At 38.9% G+C, this 19,511-nt stretch overlaps 1 protein-coding gene across 1 annotated transcript in view; it reads left to right on the forward strand.

Annotated features, from left to right (window-relative positions):
- LAMA3 (laminin subunit alpha 3) overlaps nt 1–19,511 on the forward strand; it is a 106,401-nt gene that overhangs the window by 27,409 nt on the left and 59,481 nt on the right. Inside the window, exons 9-25 of the mRNA XM_038128348.1 lie at nt 419–509; nt 1,488–1,619; nt 3,020–3,082; nt 4,240–4,281; nt 4,413–4,550; nt 5,378–5,512; nt 8,049–8,183; nt 8,578–8,624; nt 9,452–9,551; nt 10,717–10,769; nt 11,188–11,293; nt 12,215–12,314; nt 12,759–12,915; nt 14,725–14,863; nt 16,597–16,739; nt 17,956–18,056; nt 18,183–18,336. Of these exons, the coding sequence (XP_037984276.1) occupies nt 419–509; nt 1,488–1,619; nt 3,020–3,082; nt 4,240–4,281; nt 4,413–4,550; nt 5,378–5,512; nt 8,049–8,183; nt 8,578–8,624; nt 9,452–9,551; nt 10,717–10,769; nt 11,188–11,293; nt 12,215–12,314; nt 12,759–12,915; nt 14,725–14,863; nt 16,597–16,739; nt 17,956–18,056; nt 18,183–18,336 (1,836 nt within the window). The remainder of the gene's footprint in view (nt 1–418; nt 510–1,487; nt 1,620–3,019; nt 3,083–4,239; nt 4,282–4,412; nt 4,551–5,377; nt 5,513–8,048; nt 8,184–8,577; nt 8,625–9,451; nt 9,552–10,716; nt 10,770–11,187; nt 11,294–12,214; nt 12,315–12,758; nt 12,916–14,724; nt 14,864–16,596; nt 16,740–17,955; nt 18,057–18,182; nt 18,337–19,511) is intronic.

The raw sequence follows: 19,511 nt of genomic DNA on the forward strand, positions 1-19,511 counted from the left end.
TTTTTTTTTCTCTGGTGTGCCTAAACCACATATTTATAGAAACATGCTTTTCTAGTGGAAAATCTGTTTTGTACTGGCTGGACTGTTCAGGTTTTGGTTTCTTCTGGTATTGCTGATCTTAGACACAAGATATTCATAAAATTAATATGTAGTTTGTTTGGTTTTTTAATAGGATAGGGGGTTTATAGTGCTATAAAGAAAAAGTTCAGCTGCTTTGGGTGAAAATACCATGATTCAGAACTCTGTAGAGAACAGGTGGTTAAGGAACACCACATGATTGACTCTTTATTGCAGTCCTATTCAGTTTTTTTCCACTTCTTAGTTGTATATAGAAACAGTGTAAAGGATGTTATTGTTTCTTAATTCTTCCAAGTTCCTCTCTTTATCTTGTACTATCCTTTTGTTTTATTTTGCACAGCATAACACGGCTGGGATTAACTGTGAGAAGTGTGCAAAAGGTTACTATCGTCCTTATGGCGTTCCAGTAAGCGCTCCTGATGGTTGCATACGTGAGTCTTCCTCTATGGAGTATCTTCTCCTGGTGGCTTGAGGGGTTTGGGCTGTAATCAAGGTATAGGATGTGTCTTTGTGGACAAAAAAAGGAAAGAGTGGGCAAAAGATGTTGGACAAGAGCTACAAATGAATTTCTGTGTTGCTTTAAGCCTTTTAAATTATATTTTTCTCATGTGTCACATGAGCATATTGAGAACAGCAGAAAGATAGAAAATAGGCCATGAAAGGGTATGGAAGAGATAGAAGTATGGAAACTTGGCATGCTGCTACACTCTTCACAGTGAGGAGGATCTCAGGACCCCTGGGAAGCCATTCTCATCTCCTGTTCTTGTGATCTTGTTTCTCTTAGCTCTCTGATGTACATGTGAGCTATCCTTTGACCCTTGCTCATTTGAAAATGTTATTCTATAGCTCAAAAGGTCACAAGGATCACTACTCTGATCCTATGCAGTGCTGAGCCCATCGACTAATAAGTGATGCAATAGGGTAATTACTAATGGAACATTTGAAAAAGAACTGAGTATAGGTAAGAGGAAATGTTGGTTTACAAAGAGGCTAAAGGAGACATAAAGGCTAAAGGAGGAAACTACAGTTATATTGTGTTTGGGGATTGAAAAGAGTGGGAAGTCAGCAGAGCTGTGGTCATAGTGATGCATGTAGTGTGTAAATGAAAGTGAATAGTGTGGTGCTTATTAGACCATGGAGAGAGATGAGTGGTTGCCACAGAAAAATTGCTGTGGAGCAACAACATGCAGCTTTTGGAATTAAAAACTCCTGAGCGTTCTAAGAAAATAACACAGGTTTTGCTTTTAAGGGATGTATTGGTGATATGTAAGCACTTGGGAAATATTAACTCTTTAAATAATGAGTCATTCACATCTGCAGGTTTGTTGTTACAATGCCATTGTGCACTGCTGTGAAAGGCAAATTGAATATTTTCCAAAGAGTGCCTAATTGCTGGTACTTTTACTTAGCCTGCAGTTGTAATTTGGAGCATGCAGAGGGCTGTGAGGAAGGGTCTGGCCGCTGCTTCTGTAAGCAGAATTTCCAGGGAGACCACTGTGAACGCTGTGCTGATGGATTCTATGGTTATCCATTTTGCATCTGTAAGTACACAAGTAAAATTGCCTCTTTTTTTGTATTTTAAATGTGCATTAAAGAATGAGTGGTTTTCATTGCTCTTGACCTGGTTAAAAAGCATCTGGCATTTTAGCTTCACGTATTTATGTGTTCTGATATATCAGTTGTTACAATACTGAAGAGAGTTGGGCTATTTAACAAAATGATAGTGACTTGAAAAACAGAGAATGTTTTCACATTCTCACAATTTTGAGATCATTTGAGACATCATGTTTACAGCCCGATGAGTGAGTTGTGAACTCCAGTCCCAAAGCCCTATTCAAAAATAGTTTGAACATGTGTCAGGATTTTTAGGGATAAAGACCACCTACACAGAGAAGGAGAACATGACTGTAATGACAGAGAGGGGAGAAAAAGGATATGTATTCTCCTTGACACCTCCTAGGATTTGTAACTTGAAACTGTGATAAACAATGCTTTTCCCATAAAAATTACATATAAAATAAGTGAGCAGAAAATGTAGCATCAGGATTGCAGCATAAAAGCTTCTGACCCCATGAAAAGATTGCAGAAATGCATCAATGGGATGTTTTGTGCCTTCAGGAAAAAGACGTGTTTCTGAAGCTGATAAAAAATAAGTGTTGATCTGGGACAAGATCTGAAGTCGGACTAGAAGAGAGGTACCACAATAGAAACACAAGAAGAAGGAAAACAATACAAAACAAAGAGAAAAAGCCCTGTGAAAATTGAATGCTGTTTGAATTCAGTGGCTGTGGTAGAATACTGTCTGTACACTGCATTCTAGATTCATATCTCATATATCTTCTTGATTGAGATCTGACATTTCTAAGTTAGTTCAGCCTCAGGTAGACATTGATCTGAGCTACTGATATGTGTAGCTCATTGACTTTAGATCCCATCTCAATGCAAGAAAATTTAAGAATGGGAAAGACAGTCTGGAGGACTCTCAAATAAAAGCTCCTAAGATGTACATGTCATAAATTATGGCAGTTTCTGTAGCAGGTGGTAATGCCACATAGAAGGAGATGGACCTTCAGCTGGAAGCAGGAAATGTGAAATAAATACAAAGATCCTTAGATAATTCTCACAATGCTGCCTAGTGTTTTCTCTGCACAAGAGGATAAGGAGCAGGAAAGCAACCTGGTGGCATTTCCAAATGGTGTCTGGCCTTTCATACTGCTTTTTCGAGAAGGGAACCTTTTATTTGAATCGGGAATCAAAAGTGCAACGTCTCTTACCTCTTTCCTAAGAAAACTAAAGTAAACTAAGTTGAAGTTGGTTACTAGAGTTATACAAATATCATGCTCTCTGTTTTGATGGTAGATAACTTCATTGTTTGTAATGGTTTTTAATGAAATTAATGTGTTTGTTTCAAGTGCTCCTCGTTGTTTATTTTGTTTTAAAGATACTCCTGTATATCCTTCTACTTCTTCAATTCCAAGTGATGCTGTGGCTGGTGACATAATAGGCAAGTTCTTGGTGGTTTTTTCCCCATTTCACTGTTTTTCTCCATGCTGCTATTTTTCACTGTTTCAGTGGTGCCTGCTCTTTTGTAGAATACTGGAATCATTAGGTTGATTTTTAGGTTGCAATTTTGCCTCTGTTGGTGTTTATCTTTCAAGAGAACTTTTGTTCTTGCCAGAAGTTCATAATACTGTCATGTTTATACCAAACAGTTAGATGGGCTAGCTCCAGAAGGAGTTATGGAACAACTTTGGCAAGCCTCTGGCAAACATCTGGAGGAGGAGCTGACCATCTTGTTTGGTGCACTTAAGAATGCATCCATCAAGGCTTTCTGACATGTACAACTTTCTGACATGACAGCCCACTGCTTTGTGGTGTAAATCTCTTTCTTGAGGCTAGCTGGCCTCTGCCTCTGGACTGTCCTCTCTCACCTGGCAAATTGTACATTGCCCTTGTCAGTGAAGGACTTTGATTTCTAAGAAAGCTTCATATTTCTTGTTTAGCTCACTGCAAAGCTGCCTGAAATCCATACAGTGATTCCCTTGGTGGGCTTATATTTTTTAACCTATATTATCGTTCTGTGCAAAGGAGACATCATCACAACTAGCACTTAATCACTTGTGTACATATAGTGCACTTCACCTTGGTACAGCATCCAAAATAATTGCCCTGGTAGGCCCCTGGGTATTCTCTGTTGCATACCCCCTTTTCTCACAAATTTTTAAAAGGAAGAAGAAAAAAACTCCAAAGGGAATTGAATAAATATAACAGGAGAAAACAGATCTTGAGCTCTTTACCACTTCAATGAGCAGCATCTGAATTTGAAGGCATAAGAAAGGCAGCTGCCTCTAAGTAGAAGTTTTAGTAGAAGTTTTAGTTAAAACTAGTTAAAAAGTTTTAGTTTAACTTTAGTTAAAACTTTAGTTAAAGTTTTAGAACTTTAGTAGAAGTTGTAAATTTTTGCTGTCAGACTAAGCACAATTACAGATTGTGGGTTTTTGAATGAGATTTTGCATGTAAGACTCTTACAAAGAGGGTATTTTTGTTCAAGAGTACTATTTACTAAGTACTGATCTATTTTTCTCTGCAAAATTACAAGGAATTCTGAGATTATATGCTCTCACTTTGTTTTTTCTTCTTTTCCTTTCCTGTTTTAACTAGAAGGAGGCTGCAAACCAGGGTATTTTGGCCCCCAGTGTCTGTGTAAGTGGCGTAGTTTCTTTGACACTTGGAGCCTGTGCTCCAGGATAAATGCCAACCTTTGACTTCCAAGGGAAATAAGAACTTTAAGATCATAATGCTGCAAATGTTTTCTTTACAAATGTGCTCTTCAGCGTGCCAGTGCCACGGTGCAGGAGTGCTGGGCAGTGACTGCGATGGACGTACCGGGCAGTGCAGATGTCGAACTGGATTTGGGGGTTTTTCCTGTGATACCTGTGCAGCTGGCTATTTTCAGTACCCCTTCTGCCAGGGTAAGCCAAACATTCCCTTTTGGCAAGCATATCCAAAACACCAAGTTTTATACTGAAGGATGAAGTTATTTTGTCATGGAGATGTAGTCAAAACAGGCTCTCCCAAAACTCACAAAAGTCAAAGAAGAATAATGTGATGGGGGGAGATTTTGACCTAAAATTTCCCCTGTTTCCTTGGTAGCTGTCTGCTGTTTGATGCAGCTGCCAGACTCTAGTTTGTGTTTGGATTTAGTAACATTGATTAAACTTAGAATAAATTTGGAAATATTTCTGTTACTTATCCTTGGATTTTTTTTAAATGTACTTAGTATGAGTTTGCAACCTCACTTTGATGCACAAAGCTACCTTATACTATAAAACTGACTGGTTCAGGACTTTAATAGCTGTCTCTGTACTGTCTTTTTAGGCTATTTATTGACCACTCCCACCCGAGATTGTAAATCTAAACCATGAATTGTTTTGCTTCAGTCCCAGAAGTGATGGAACTACTCTCAATAGCTGGCAAACTGCTTGGAATTGATAAATCAGGCTCTCAGTGGGGCCAGTCCAAGTGTAGTGCTTTGACACTGATCATTGAACTTTGAGCCAGCTTCCTTGCTCTTTCATTAATGCTTTCCTTGTTCCTGAATTGTTACAGATGTGAGCAATCAATAAAAGCTGTTATGAATCCATATAAATCTGATGGGAAAATTGTCACACTGTTGAGCATCAGGGAGCAGGGAGTTGCTTTAAATGCTATTTTTTTCAAATGTACTTTTATTTCAAGAAAGATAAAAGAAGAGAGCCTGTACAGAGGCTGCCTCTGAAATATATTTTCTCACTGGCAGTGTGTGAATGTAACTTGATGGGTACCCAGCCCGAAGTTTGCGATTTTCTTGGGAGGTGTCTTTGTCGCTCAGGAGTGGCTGGACTTCAGTGTGACAGCTGCCAGCCTGGCCACCACTCGTTCCCTGCCTGTCAAGGTAAGGCTGCTGATTGCATGTACACGTCAAACAGGGCCCTTAAAAGGCAGACAGCAGTGCTTTCCAGGACAGCAGCCAGAGCAACATTCATAGCAACAAATGGGCAACACCCTCTTGTGCTGTACAGTGAAATCCTCATATATTTTAATTCTCCAATTCCAGGCCTTTTTTTTACTTTGTAGTCAGACTGTTTGATGTACCCTCAGTCAGCACAGCTGTCTTACTAAAAACCAAAGCATTTGAGAGCTGTTCTCCCATGGAGGCCCACAGCAAAAGGGCTACTGAGGAACACACTTGGCTACACTTGAGGAACTACACTTGAGGAACTACTTGAGTGAGCTACACTTGGCTACTGAGGAACCAGCACAGCAGAACTGTGAAGCACTGGTCTGCTTTTGCAGAGAGTCTTTGGGACCTTGTTTGGTATCAAAGTTTGGTACCTTGTGAAAGATGTCTTCTGTAAATCTGAGGCTCTCATTTTTGCCCTTTGTGGTGGCTTCTCACTCATTTTAAGATCATCTGACAAGAGCTAACCCCAACCTATGTCCATGTAGGCATGAAACATGAAAGATCTCTATGAAGTTTCCCCCCAAGGACTAGCCTGTTTTTTTAAAAGACAAGGAAATTAATGGAGTATAACTTTTGAGTATCATAATGGTCTTGTGGGTGTACAAGGACTCCCATAACATCCAACTTGGCCCTAGGTTTTGTCTGACTTTAAAGTGAATGACAGAGGGGGCCCTTAATCCTTAGTGACTTTTCCATTGAGAAGGAATATAGAATATTGCAGAGTTCTGGTATGTGTTTGCCTGTGCCAATTAACAAGATTTATGTATAAAATTATGATTTGCTTTCTTCTCTCTTGTTATTTTTGGCTGTTGACTACATCAGTCTTCTTCCTTTGGGCTTATACGGTTGTTTATTTCCTATAAAGGGACGGCAGAATTCTTTAAGCCTTCATGCCCTGGTTTCAGCTGGGGTAATTTTATTCCTAGTACTGTGTACAGTGCTGTGTTTTACCTTTTTTCCCCAATTCTTCTCCCCATCCCATGGGTGGGGTGTGAGTGGCTGTGTGTACCTATTTGCCAGCTGGAATTAAGCTGTGGCACCTTGCAAAGATGGGCTGTGTTGTGTTACCAAACACAATGGGTGGAATAAAGAAACACCACGTGATTGTGGGTTTATGGTCTGGAGTAGATGAACATTTTTAATGAAAAACACAAAATCAGGATTCTGCATTGGTACACACTGTTCAGTGGTTTTAAATAACCTTTTTTTTCCCTAGAGCGAAATCAAGAAGCGATCTCAAGTCAAATCAAACTCGTATTGAATGTTTGATCTTTGAACACCAAAAGCTGAAAAGAGACATAAAAGCTTAAAAGAGCATGCAAAAACAAATTGTAAAAGTCAGATAAAAATAGTTGAAAACACAGTCAGTGGGATTACTCAGAACTGCTGCAGTTCACAGTTTGTTCAGTTAAAATGAGCTGCCATGGGTTTAAACATAAATTAACACAGCATGCTGCAAGCTGTGGGGGAAAGTGAGCAGCCCAGCCTGCTATTCTGCCAGGAATTGTCGTCTTCAAAAGAGAGACACATCTATATTTTTTGGGCTGCTGTGACTAGAACTAATCTCTCTAGTTCAACACTTGTTGAACTCAATAGAAGCTTTATTCAAATAAAATTATATCAAAACAAAGCCTTTAAACAAAACACTAATGCTTAAAATTAGGAGAGAATGCTATATGATAGTCAAATGATGGAGGACTCTAGTGTAGGTATTGTTCTTGGAAGCTTCAGTGTTTGTATTTCTCTTACACTAACTTCCTAGCAAGCCCTACGTCTTTCCAAGCATCTTTAAAGTAAACACAGCGAAGTCAGATGTCTTTGACTGCAGCAGAAAGAGGAACCAAAAGGGGGAACCAGAAACATGAACATGTAACAGGAAGACAATGTTTGCTTTGTATTTCTGTCAGTAAGCCATTTCTGGCAGTCATAACATCCATGTGGTTAACTGCAGCACTTCTTCTTGTACCTGGGACAGCTGGGATGCCCAGATGGGGTCCCATTCCTGTACCTGTGAAGTGTGACCCTGTGGAACATTCTAGCATCATCTCAAGAAAATAGCAGGTCTTGTCGTTTTAGCTGTTAGCCCAAAATAGTGATAACTCCATGAGAAGTTCGCTGTTATGGTTGACAACATGTTTTGAATATATTTTTAAAGATTTTTTAAAGTATTTCTCTCATGTGACATTCTTCCCAAATGTAAGATGGATTTATGTCCATTACATGTGTTTTGCAAGGCATCAAACCAAATCTCTCAGCTGTGAGTTACAGAACTGCAAGAACCAAGATTATCAGTGGTTGAGGACACAATTGCAGAATAACTGTCTGTTTTGGGATATTTATTTTTGCAGGTAAAATTATGGTTTGTCTGGTTTTCTGAATGTAAATGATTGATTTACATTCAAAGATAAGTTTTTTTGGCAAATTCTAGATTTAGACATGTATCTGTTCTTTTTTTTTCTCTGTGCAGCATGCAGTTGTGATGGTGTTGGCTCCTTGGGGAATACCTGTGGTCCTGGAGGGCAGTGTCTGTGCCGTAGTAACTATGCTGGGCTGAGATGTGACCAGTGTGCTCCAGGATATTACAGCTATCCCAACTGCTTGCGTGAGTAAAAGTCTTCCCTACTTTTACTGGGGCTTTCCTTCCTATTTCTGCAACACAGAGGAAAATAAATCTTCTGAAATGTATTTAAAAGATTTCCATTTTGATGGCACAGGAACTTCAGGAAAATATCTGTCAGTTCCATATGTTAGTGCTCTATTTTTCCAAGTTACTGCTTTGCATACAAACCCAAAGACTATAAATCAGGCTAAATACACATTTTAAAAAACCATTATTAAAGGCTTCTGCTGTCTTGGAGTTTAAAGTCTTTGAGCCTCTTCAAGGTAACTGTATTAAAAAGCCCTTTCAAACTCACACCGGCTACATTGTGCTTCTGCACTAGGACATTCCACAGCCTCTGTTTTCAGAAGATCTTTCAATGTGTTTGTTTTTAAAGGTGTCAACAGCGAGTGTGACCCTGCAGGTAGCATTGGTTCTGACTTTGTAAGTATTCTGCCACTGCAGGTAACAGTGCATGTTAATCATTCTTGTGTCTTTGCTGAACACATCCGGCTCATTGCTCAAGCCCTGAAGCCTGCTCTTAGGCTCTAAAAGAATTGCAGGAGCTTGTTTGAAGAGCAGGAGTAGAAATAAACTTTGTGTTTTGTTCTTTGATCAAACCAGTGCAAAACCTTGTCAGGGATGAGGGTTTTTAATCTTTTATATATAGGCTATGCAATCTGTTTATGTCTTTTTGGTATACTCTTAGCACTAACACATGCGTGAAGATATAAGCCTGTGCATGTCTCAAAGACCTTCTGGGTCTGGGTTGCAACAGGCCTTTCAGCATCAAATTATTCTTGAAAAACCATTCCATCTTTGTTGCCATTCCACTATTATTGTTATTAATATGATGATGGTTATTACTGGTGTATTAAGATGGTGTCTTCCACCAATAAAGAAAAGATTAAATATGAAAAGGAATTAGTATTTTTCAGGAAATATGGGACCAGTTAATACTTTGGAGCAGGTATAATAAGGCTATAAAAGAATTTGAGACCCTTAGAATAAATTATTAAAAAATTATGATCAATTTTTATTTTTTTAGTATTTTTATAATAAATTATAAAAAATATGCAGGGTGAAACAATCCTGTGCTGATAGTATGAGACAGAAAAATTTAAGATGTCTGAATCAGCCTGAGATCCATGTATCTGTAGAAGTCAGTAAACTGCATGGGCTCTTAACAATATTAGGTTTTTCTTAGTAGTGAAGATCAGTAAGTTTTTTATGAAGCAGGTGGACCCATATTAGCTACTTTCTGTTGTTAGGGATATTGTCAATGTCTCCAGCATGTTGAAGGTCCTACCTGCAGTAAATGCAAACCCTTGTACTGGAACCTGGCCAAAGAAAACCCTGAGGGATGTACAGGTATGGCTTCATGGCATATTTCTTTGGCTTATGAAATGTAGTCATCTTTATTCTCTGACACCATCTTTGGTGCCCTTTGTAACTTTCACAACTCTTGTTAACAGCACGTTTCTCATGCAGCTTAATTGTAAACCCATGATACAAGCAGTTATTTTCAGAAACCAGGCCATAATTTCATGGGTGTTTTTGCCTAGTGCTGAACCAGGGTGTGCTCTGAAGTTCCAATGATCTTCACTTCATATGGCCCTATGGCAGATCTAATGGGGCAAGACAGGATTTTTACCTGTAACTCTGAAATCAGAATTTGGCTCATTGTTTTGAGGAAAAAAAAGTGCTTTTTCACTTTATGTTATTTCCTAGCTTGGAGTGTAAATCCTTCTTCTGGCCTCAGGGTGTGACAGATCTGTTATGGTTTATATCTTTATAATAACCTGTGATTGTCAATGTTTTCCAACAAGGAGTGTGTGTTTTTTTAAGGCAGATAATAATAATTAATGAAGATTAAAAAGGGTAAAGATAAAAAAAATCTTTAAAGTTCTCTCCAACTGTTTCCTTTGGAACAGATTCCACCACAACAGCCACTTAGGATGAGTAGCTTTAGACCTGATAATAGTATCATTACATTTTTACTCTAGATCTCTAAATACTAAACAACTCCTCAAATATTAAGTACTGTACTTTCCATGTAATTCTCTATTTTCAGTCACAGAGTCGATACTGGGTTTGTCCAAACTTCTGGGTCAGCTTAGTTCCTCCCTGCACTATTTTCTCCATTTCTATTTCATATGGAGAGTTGATTTGATCCCAGAGTAGCATTGCAGAATAGAAGGTGCCAGTCAGACATGAAGACACTGTTTTGTATCAATTGTCTGAATGTTTCTAAGAAAGAAAACAATTGTAAATTCAAACTCAATACTGTTTTTTGTCAAATACAAGTTAAATCACTTTAAAGCATACCAGTAAACCACACATACTTGGAAGTTCTCATTCTTTCTCCTTCTCTTCTTCTCACCTCATACCAGTCTGCTGTTCTGAACCTTCCTGAATAAAATCCACCTTGTGGCACATTGACTCAAATTGCAGTTTCTGGGTGGTGGGGTTTTTCCCTGTAAAGTATCATGAAGAGAAGAAATGCAGGTGTCTTTTTTTTTTTTCATCTGTGCAGAATGTCAGTGTGATGTGAGTGGAACACTAAGTGGAGTTGCAGAATGTCAGCAGGTAAAGATAAATTAAAAGAAAGATATTAATTAAATTGATTTTTGTTAAGATAAATTATTGTAACATTTGCTGAAGTGGAAATCTTAGCACTGTTTATTGGTTTTGAACTTAATATATCTAGTTTTATAGAACAAAAGATCAATTTAATACATCCTAGAGAGGTATAAAGTTTTAAAAAGTTTTTCTTCTTGAGTTTATGTATTTTCTAGTCTGTTTCTGAAGATGATAAATGACAGAGATAATGCCCAGATAATTGGGGGGGGGGTGGGGTTTGTGTTTGGTTTGGGTCTTTTTTTGTTTTGTTTTTTGAGATTAGAAATTTTTTCCTCTTTAGAATTAGAGGGAATTCAAAGTTTTGAGAGATTAAAGTTCTGGAAAGGTACTGAAATATTTTGGATGAAATTAATTTTCTTCACAGGAAAATGGGCAATGCTACTGCAAATCTAATGTTTGTGGAGATTCCTGCGACACTTGTGAAGCTGGTTATTATGCTCTTGAAAACAAGAATTATTTTGGCTGCCAAGGTAAAATGGATAAAGAACAACTATAGTGGAACAATTGCACTTAGCACAGAACTAGTTAGAATTCCCAAGGCTGTACTTTTAGAATGGGGATGTTTGAATTACTCATGTGCACCAGCGCTGGTGCTGGTGCTGTAACCTCGCTTGTGACTCCCCTTTTGCCTTTCAGCAGGAGAAGGAACAAGGCAGATGTTACCACTGTGCTTGCCAGTCATTTTGTGCATGTCTTAGAAAACAGGATGCTTTTAGACTAGGATATAAATCTTATTTGGGAACACTCAGCCTTTGAATCCAGCTTGAAAGTTTTAGCCTTGACATACTTGTTCCTTAGTACAGCATAATATACCTCATTACTAGAGGTGTCCTTTAGTTTGTGCCACAAACTGTAGAAAGTCATTCAATATTGTTGTCCAGCATCGGTTGAAAATATGTATATTATATGAACACATACATTGCAATTTTGTCAGATTAAATATTGGGGTACCAGGCTTCGAAACATTAACATCTTGCAATTTCTGTAAGTTAGGTTTTAGATTTTGTTGTTAGTGGGTTTTTTTAGCATAATTATTCTTTGTGATACTCCTGCAGAAATTCTGACTTGCTGATAAAACATTTGAATAGCAGTTCTGCAAAACTGCAGCCCTGCATTTAGCAACGTGGCAGCGTGTATTATTTGAGGGGTTTTTTTTTAAGTGACTTTTTTCACATTCTAAGGAGAAATTAAAAAGGAAGCAGGCACAAACACGGGAAGATCAAAATAATTGCAGCTTATGCACGTGTATTAAGTTGTGTTTGAAAGAGTCCAAAGGGCTCTGGGAGGAGGAAACGAGTCATTAATGGTGTTTAATCAGGTGAAGCCATGGTGTGTTTGCTGATAACTTCCACCTCTCTTTTTCTGGTTGGCTTCTTCTCCTGGCGTGCCAGGCTGCCGGTGTGATGTTGGAGGATCCCTCAGCCCAGCCTGCTCCCAGCCCTGGGGCAGCTGCCTGTGCAGGGCGCACGTCATGGGCACCACCTGTCGGGAGTGAGTCCAGCTGGGCCCCTGGCACAGCTTCAGCACAGTCCCTCCTTATACTTTCATGTGACATTCTGGGTTTGTTGATAATTAACTCGGTAAAAATTGCACTGGTTATTGATATTAATTTTCCTGGGAAGTTTCCTTCCTATATTTTAGCAAGATTTTCTGACACGTTTCCTTAAATAACCAATACCAGTTTTGCAGTATGTATCCATTCATCTATCAAGAGTTGTATAGGAAAATGTATGACAGCCGTAAAAGCTTCTGGAAAGAAAATTCTTATTGCATCCCTCTTACCAACTGTCTTGAATCTATGAGCTGGTGTCAGAATTCCTCAGTCACCAGTAGATCACCTCCCTTCCCTTCCACCGCTTTTTGCCCTTAGATATAGATCATAATTGACGGGTAATTCTTTGCTGATTTGTTGCGGGTTTTTTCCCTTCTTGAAAGGCCTGAAAAAAACTATTTTTTTCCTGATCTGCACCACATGAAGTTTGAGATTGAAGATGGTACTACTGTCCAAGGAGAGAAAATTCGGTTTGGCTACGATCCTCAGGAATTTCCTAGCTTCAGTTGGAGAGGATATGCGCAGATGTCCTCTATACAAGTAAGCTGGTATTTCACTCAAGACTTCAGGGTGAAAATGAAAACAAAAGTGCATGGCACATATGTCTTTATAATACTGCTATGTATGTGGAAGGTCATGGAAAAAAGAAAAAAGGACAGGATCTGACTTATCCAAACCCTTTGGCACTGTGTTGCTGTTGGCATTAGTGAGTGTGGGTATTTTTATCAGGTCATTTGCACATTGCTTGTGCAAATACTCCTTCTTCAGAAATGTTCTTTGAGGTTGGTTTTTTTGTGAGACAGCTGTAAAGAGGGAACTTCCAGCTTTAAAGTCTATAATACTAAGTGCAGAAATTCTTGTTCTGCTACAAACAGTGGGAACAGCAGAAGATTAATGTTTGGCTAAATAATTTGAGTTGCACAGGTCCATGACAGTCTGTGTCCATAAGATTTTCAGGTAAATTCTAAGTGCTGTCACTGAAGTCATCTTACACTTGAACCTTACATTGGGTAGAGGAGAGAGGTGCCAGCTTTTATTATGAATGCTACCTTACAGCAAACAGGAAAACGTGTGGTTCAGTAAATGAAGCTATGAGCAGGGGCATACTGGCAACATTTATTTTAGTTTTATGACAGACTATGAATAAACTAAACAACAGCTGAGGGAATAAGTAAATCACAGGTAGAAAGTCACCATAATTTCTCTGAGAAGAGAAATTCTGACTTTGAATTGAACTGCTGATCAAATGAAGCAGAATTTTAAAGCAGTAGATTTGAGTAATAAATGGGATTTGTTCACTCACCTTGAAAGTAGGGCTTTGGTATAGTCATGTCCAGCCTCCATTTGTCCAGGGACTAATGAATCACTATAGCAGGGCACAAAAGCACATAACCCTTGCGCAATGATTTTCTTTAGGTTCTTCATTTTTCAGTCCTCCTTCTTTTGTTTTTTTGGTCTTTTTTTTTTTTTTAATCCCAGGTAATTTCTGAATTTTCAGTATTATTCTGATTTCTTAATGCCTGCTTTCTAATTCAGCTTTTTGCATTTCTTTTCCATGGGCATTTTGTACAGGCTTTTTGTTCTGTTCTCAGATGTGGGAAACAGAGAAAACATTTGTGTTTGGGGAAGCAGAGTGAACCACAGTGGCAGGGAGGTCACTGTGCCACAAGTAGCTTGGAAAGGGACAGCAGGTGGATTGTGATGGGTGAACTGGTGGGAACTGGATAGTGAGGGGAGCTTTAGGATTTTGGATGGAAATAAAGAAACCAAACACACAAGATTGCACCAATCCTGTTTTTTTCCTAATCCACCACTGACTCTTAACATGTCTCCAAGGTTTTTCTGAAAACTAAATAATGGGGCTCTGTGAATGCAGAGAATTTTGTGGGTCTGGAGGTTTCAGTTTAGCCCCAGGACAAGGACAGCATTCCCAATATTGCAACTCTAAGCAACTGTAGGATCTGGTAGAGGATCAGCAGTTTCAGTGGCAGTCTGAAGTGTCTGCATGCTGTAGGATCTCAGACTAGGATCAGTGACTGTGGCCTGTTCCTTGGAAAGGCAGATTATCAACAGCCATATGCCTCCTTTATGGCACGAGTGGGGAGAACGACAGTAAAATACTGTTGCTGTATCACACTAACACACATGTTAGTTGAGCCATTCCGTGTCCTTCTGGATCAGCTGGTATTCAACAAGAGTTTTATTTCACAGGAGATTTTGTTCTATGCTCTTTTGTAAGCTGCCCGTGCCTTTTTGTCTTTGCCAAGTGGTTTTTCTTTCTCTGGGTGATAGTAACAAGTAATGTACTTTCCATTCCTCCTTTTTCCCTTTCTTTTTTATTTTTCCCAGCCAGAGGTGGTTATGCCTATCACTGTGGCTTCCCCTAAGCTCTTCCACCTAGTCCTCCACTATGTCAGCCTGGGCTCAAAAAGCTCAAAAGGGAAGATCTCAGTTGCTGAGGGAAAACATATTGGCACTAATTATACTTGTAAGTGAATTAATTTTCTCACTAGGCTTCCCTGTCTTCCTCTGTCATACACCAGCATTGTCATTCCAGTATATACATTTCTGCATGTGCTTCTTTCTTGTAGGACTTTAGTCTGGTGCTTGCATGGCTTCTGACTGTTCCTCAATTCAGCACTTTATGGCTGTTTTTGTTTATTAACTTCCATTTTTCAGAATGAAGTGAGGATAACTTTGAATGTGGAAAAATCAAACCTCTACTTATTTCGCATTATCCTGAGGTATATTAACCCTGGAGGGGAAACATTACCTGCTCGCATATCTGCTTGTCAATCTCAGCCTGGAGCAGGTAGGTGTAACTCAGCAGTGCAACAGCACAGGTGAATATTAGATCAGAGAAGGCTTTCCAAGGTGCACCTAAGTCAAGTCTTTAATGTTGCTTAAAAGGCTTCACTTTTAACAGTGTCAGTGCTTTTGGGCTTCTTCTCATTCATTTTTGCTATGTAATTGATGTGGCTGTGTTTGCATGAAACTCCTGCTTGCAGTAGTAATCAGCATTTGTTTCTTCAAATGTTTGCCACACCTAGTACTTTCAGTCCTCTACTTGGAAGCTCTGAACTGTTGGTTTTATGAAGCTTTTAAAGAAGGGGTAACAACACTTCATTTGTTTTACTTGCCTTTAATATTCAAGTTTCAAATGTGGCTTTTGCCTTCATTCAATGAGTAGGGTTTGTTTAAAATGATGAACCCAGTCTACCAAGTTAGTTCTGATTGCAGACCTCAAAAACATATTATGCCTTTCAGACCCTGATAAAAGGTAAGTACTCCATACTCTTTGAATGTTAGGGGCATACCAGACCTATGTTGAGAATTATGTCTCACTATTCCTGCCTTATTCAGAGGAGTAAAGTTATAGATCCTTTCAGAAATTCAAGTAAGACAAAACTGAAGACTTCACAGACACCATTCAGCAGAGTGGCAGATATTTGTGGTCATCACTGTCTTCTAATGGCTGGGAGACAGGGAACCAGATTTTGTCTGTGTCCAGGGTCTTCAAAGAGGAAACCTTTAATATTCATAACAGTTGATCCTCATGACTTCTGTTTGACAAAGCATACCACAGCTTTATTTCTGTAGTACATAGAGTCACAGAATTATCTGGGAAAAAGGGGGCTCAAAACTCATCCAGTTCCAGCCCCCTACCATGGGCAGGGACACCTTCCACTAGACCAGGTTTCTCAGAGCCCCTTCCAGCTTGGCCTTGAACAGTGCCAGGGATGGGGCATCCACAAGTGGCCCATCATCTCTGCCTAGAAGCTATCTGTCTGTAAGTAAACATTTTAGATGCTACTGAGACCCTCCAACACCAGAAGTATTTGACTTAAAGTCATATGAGAATGAAACGTGCCACTTGAATATATTGAGAGTCAGTGCAGAGAGAGGTTGAATGGAAAATTATGGAGGGGGAAACTGAAAAAGTGACCCTTTCAGATATTGCAAAATTGGCCACTGCAGGGGCAGAACTCTGCTTTTCTGTACCAATTTGCTCAAGAGTAATAAGAATGAAAACAATGACCACTGCATAGCTCTGTGTCTGGTCGAGTGCATTGCTAAGGCACATTGAATGAAAATCATTGATCAACTCCTGTCAAACAAAGTTTAATGGACCAAATTGTCAGTCCAGCCCACTAAGCAAGTAGAGACATTTTACAGAGTCACTTATGGTTTTTACTTGATTTTTTTTTTTTTTTCTGTCAGGGGCAGCTCAGAGCAAAGAGTTTGTCTTCCCACCCAGTAAGGAGCCAGCTTTTATCACAATCCCAGGAAAAAGCTCCACAGAGCCTTTCTCACTGGTTCCAGGCACATGGACTGTCAGTATAATGGCAGAGGAAGTCCTCTTGGTAAGAAAACAATTGAGGAAAAGAACTGCTTGAAGGTTGTCATGAAGTTACTGCTCTGGAATTGTTTGCTGGGAAGAACCCTGCAAGCAAGTGAAATTCAGGACGGGTGAAAGGAACAGAATGCAATTATGAAAATTTACACTTCTGCCTTTCATTTCTTTTCTGACTTTCTCCTGCTCTAATTTTTCTTCTCTTTACAGACTTTAAGTCTATTTGGAATCTCTACCTTCAAATGATAAGGTATTATTAACATACAGCACAAAGCATAAATGCTCACAAAATTTAGTAATTTTTACATATCAGATCTTGTGTCTAGAGCTTAGCTCAGCCAAGGGCCTTAGTTTCTTGACAAAAAATCTTCATAAGAGTATTGACATTATGAGCATGTCAATTTCTGGCTGCTTTTATCCTCCTGTCTTTTCTCTGCTTTCACTCACTGAAAAACTGAAACAATTTCTAGCAGCAGTTCTAAGAAATTGCTAGGGAAAGAGAAATTGTTGCAGATGATAATTTATGAAAAACCTTAAATGTGTAGGATCACAAAGACAGCATACTGAAATTCTTACAGATTTTTTGCAGGGATAAAAAGCAGTGTCTCTAGTCATTCAGCCTGGGGCTGTGTTAAATTTATGGAATACCACATGAAATGTTAGTAAAGAACTTGCAAACATATTTCTTGCTGAGAGTGACAGTATTATTGTGCTGGGTTTTTTCACTAGTACCTTTGAAAAGCTATGTATTAATAATCTTAGCCCATGTTCTCACATTAACAGTTGTTATACTTAAGCTCTAATATATGAATTTAATTTAAGTAAGCAAGGCAGAACAAAAACTCACCCAGAGTTGAGATGTGTGCTTGTGGATTGCACTCATGGATGAAAACTGCAGGCATCTGGCTGTGTGTTACTGAGCTGCAGGGAAGCTCCCTTCAGTGCACTGTCTTGTACAACACATGATGGGAGAGTGGCTTCAGAGTTTCCCTGATCACAGGGCAGCTGCCTTCATGTCATCTTTCTGAAATTACAGGGTCAAGGAAACATTCTGATGTTATTGGCCCAAGTAGTAACAGAAAAAGCCCCACCCACATCTTGCAGATATGCTCTGTACAAATTGTTTATGTGATTGGTTTCATTCATTGTTACATTGTGAAAGCCTGGAGATGTTATTTCTGACATTGTTTGGACGCTTTAGCATTTGTTGTATTCTTTGTTCTTAGGATTATCTGGTGCTGTTACCTAGTGATTACTACGAGGCATCCCTGTTGCAGATCCGAGTTACAGAGCCTTGCACGTATCCTGGGCCTGCTTCAGCAGAACAGTCAGTAGATATGCTACAGCCTAAACCAGTGCCTTGCTTTATTTTGTTATCATCCTGCTGCACTTGAAAACAATAATAATCCTGTGCTTTGTTTTTTTGTTCTTGTTTTTGGTCTTTTGCTGTAAGCTGCTTGCTCTATCAGCACTTGCCCCTGGGCAGATTTTCCTGTGTCCTTGGTTCAGAGGCGGTGCATTTCAGACACGGGGGAGAATCCAGAAGAATACCTGTGCGACAGCCAGCTCCCAGTCAGCCAGTGATGGCCCATATCACTGGAAGAGAGGTCAGATTCCTGCCTGCTAATTGCAGTCCCAGCTGTGCTTTGGGACTATAAACCTACCAGACGAAAAAGCTTGCAGATTTACAGCTCGGGATTTTCAGATCTTAACGCATCCTTAAAACTGACTCAGCACCAAGTTCTGCATTTTACACGAAACTATGTAGAAGTATCAGTGTAGACAGATTTATAACTGTAACCGGAGTGGACATTCTACTCTGGCAAAAGCATTTCATTAAATAAAAATCCTTCTCCTTTAGGCATACTGGCTTGTTCAGAAGAAATGGCATAATGATTTGTCAGCAGAAATGGCATACATACATCACTCTAAATTGATCTTTTTTTTCTTAAATAACTATGCTTAGGTAAAATGTTTGCTTTACTGAAAAACAAGCTGAAGCAATGATGCCACTGCTGTAGGTCCTTTATGAAATTAGAAGATCTAACTAGGAGTGTGTTTGGCAAAAAGTAAGGTATTTTATCAATTGTGTGATAGTGATGTAAAATGATTATGGCCTTTATTACTGTGCTTGGATATTTCTTTTAAAAATATCAAGTACAGCAAGAATACTCACATGCCACAGGCTCTGGTGCTTCATCACTGATGCATGTGCAAAATTTACTGGTATGAATAATTGCAGTGAAGTCAAGAGGGCTGTTGACAGAATTATTTACATGTTTAAGTGTTTGTAGCCTAAGGAAATACTGAGAAAAATTTGAAAATAATTATGTAGTCAACTGAAGCAAAACCTTTGTAACCACAGCACTTAACTACTTAGAAGTATTTTACATCAAATATTGGGTTAACCACTTTGTGCAAATAACCTAAAAGAAAACCCTGATGCTTCAAAGTGTTATTGTTTGCTGGAGAAGATGCTTTCACTCTTCAGGGAGTAGGGAATCAAAATACAGCATTGCTATAGTAGGAATTTTGTGTTCCTGGAAATATATTTTCAGTGGACAAGTGAACTCAGTTTTTGTATGTTCTTAAGGATAGCTTAGAGATGATGGTGACAATTTTTTAGTATCATAAGATTTCTTCTCTTTCTGCTGGGGAGAAGAGAAATAATAATATAGCAATTTCCCAGGGTTATTTTACAGCTTTCCTGGAACTATTATAATGGCAGCTGTTTCTTGAACTTGTTTGACTCTTGTTAGAGGACAAAGCGATATTTAAAAGC

The sequence above is a fragment of the Motacilla alba genome, chromosome 2 (genome assembly GCF_015832195.1).
Source record: "Motacilla alba alba isolate MOTALB_02 chromosome 2, Motacilla_alba_V1.0_pri, whole genome shotgun sequence".
NCBI lineage: Eukaryota > Metazoa > Chordata > Aves > Passeriformes > Motacillidae > Motacilla > Motacilla alba.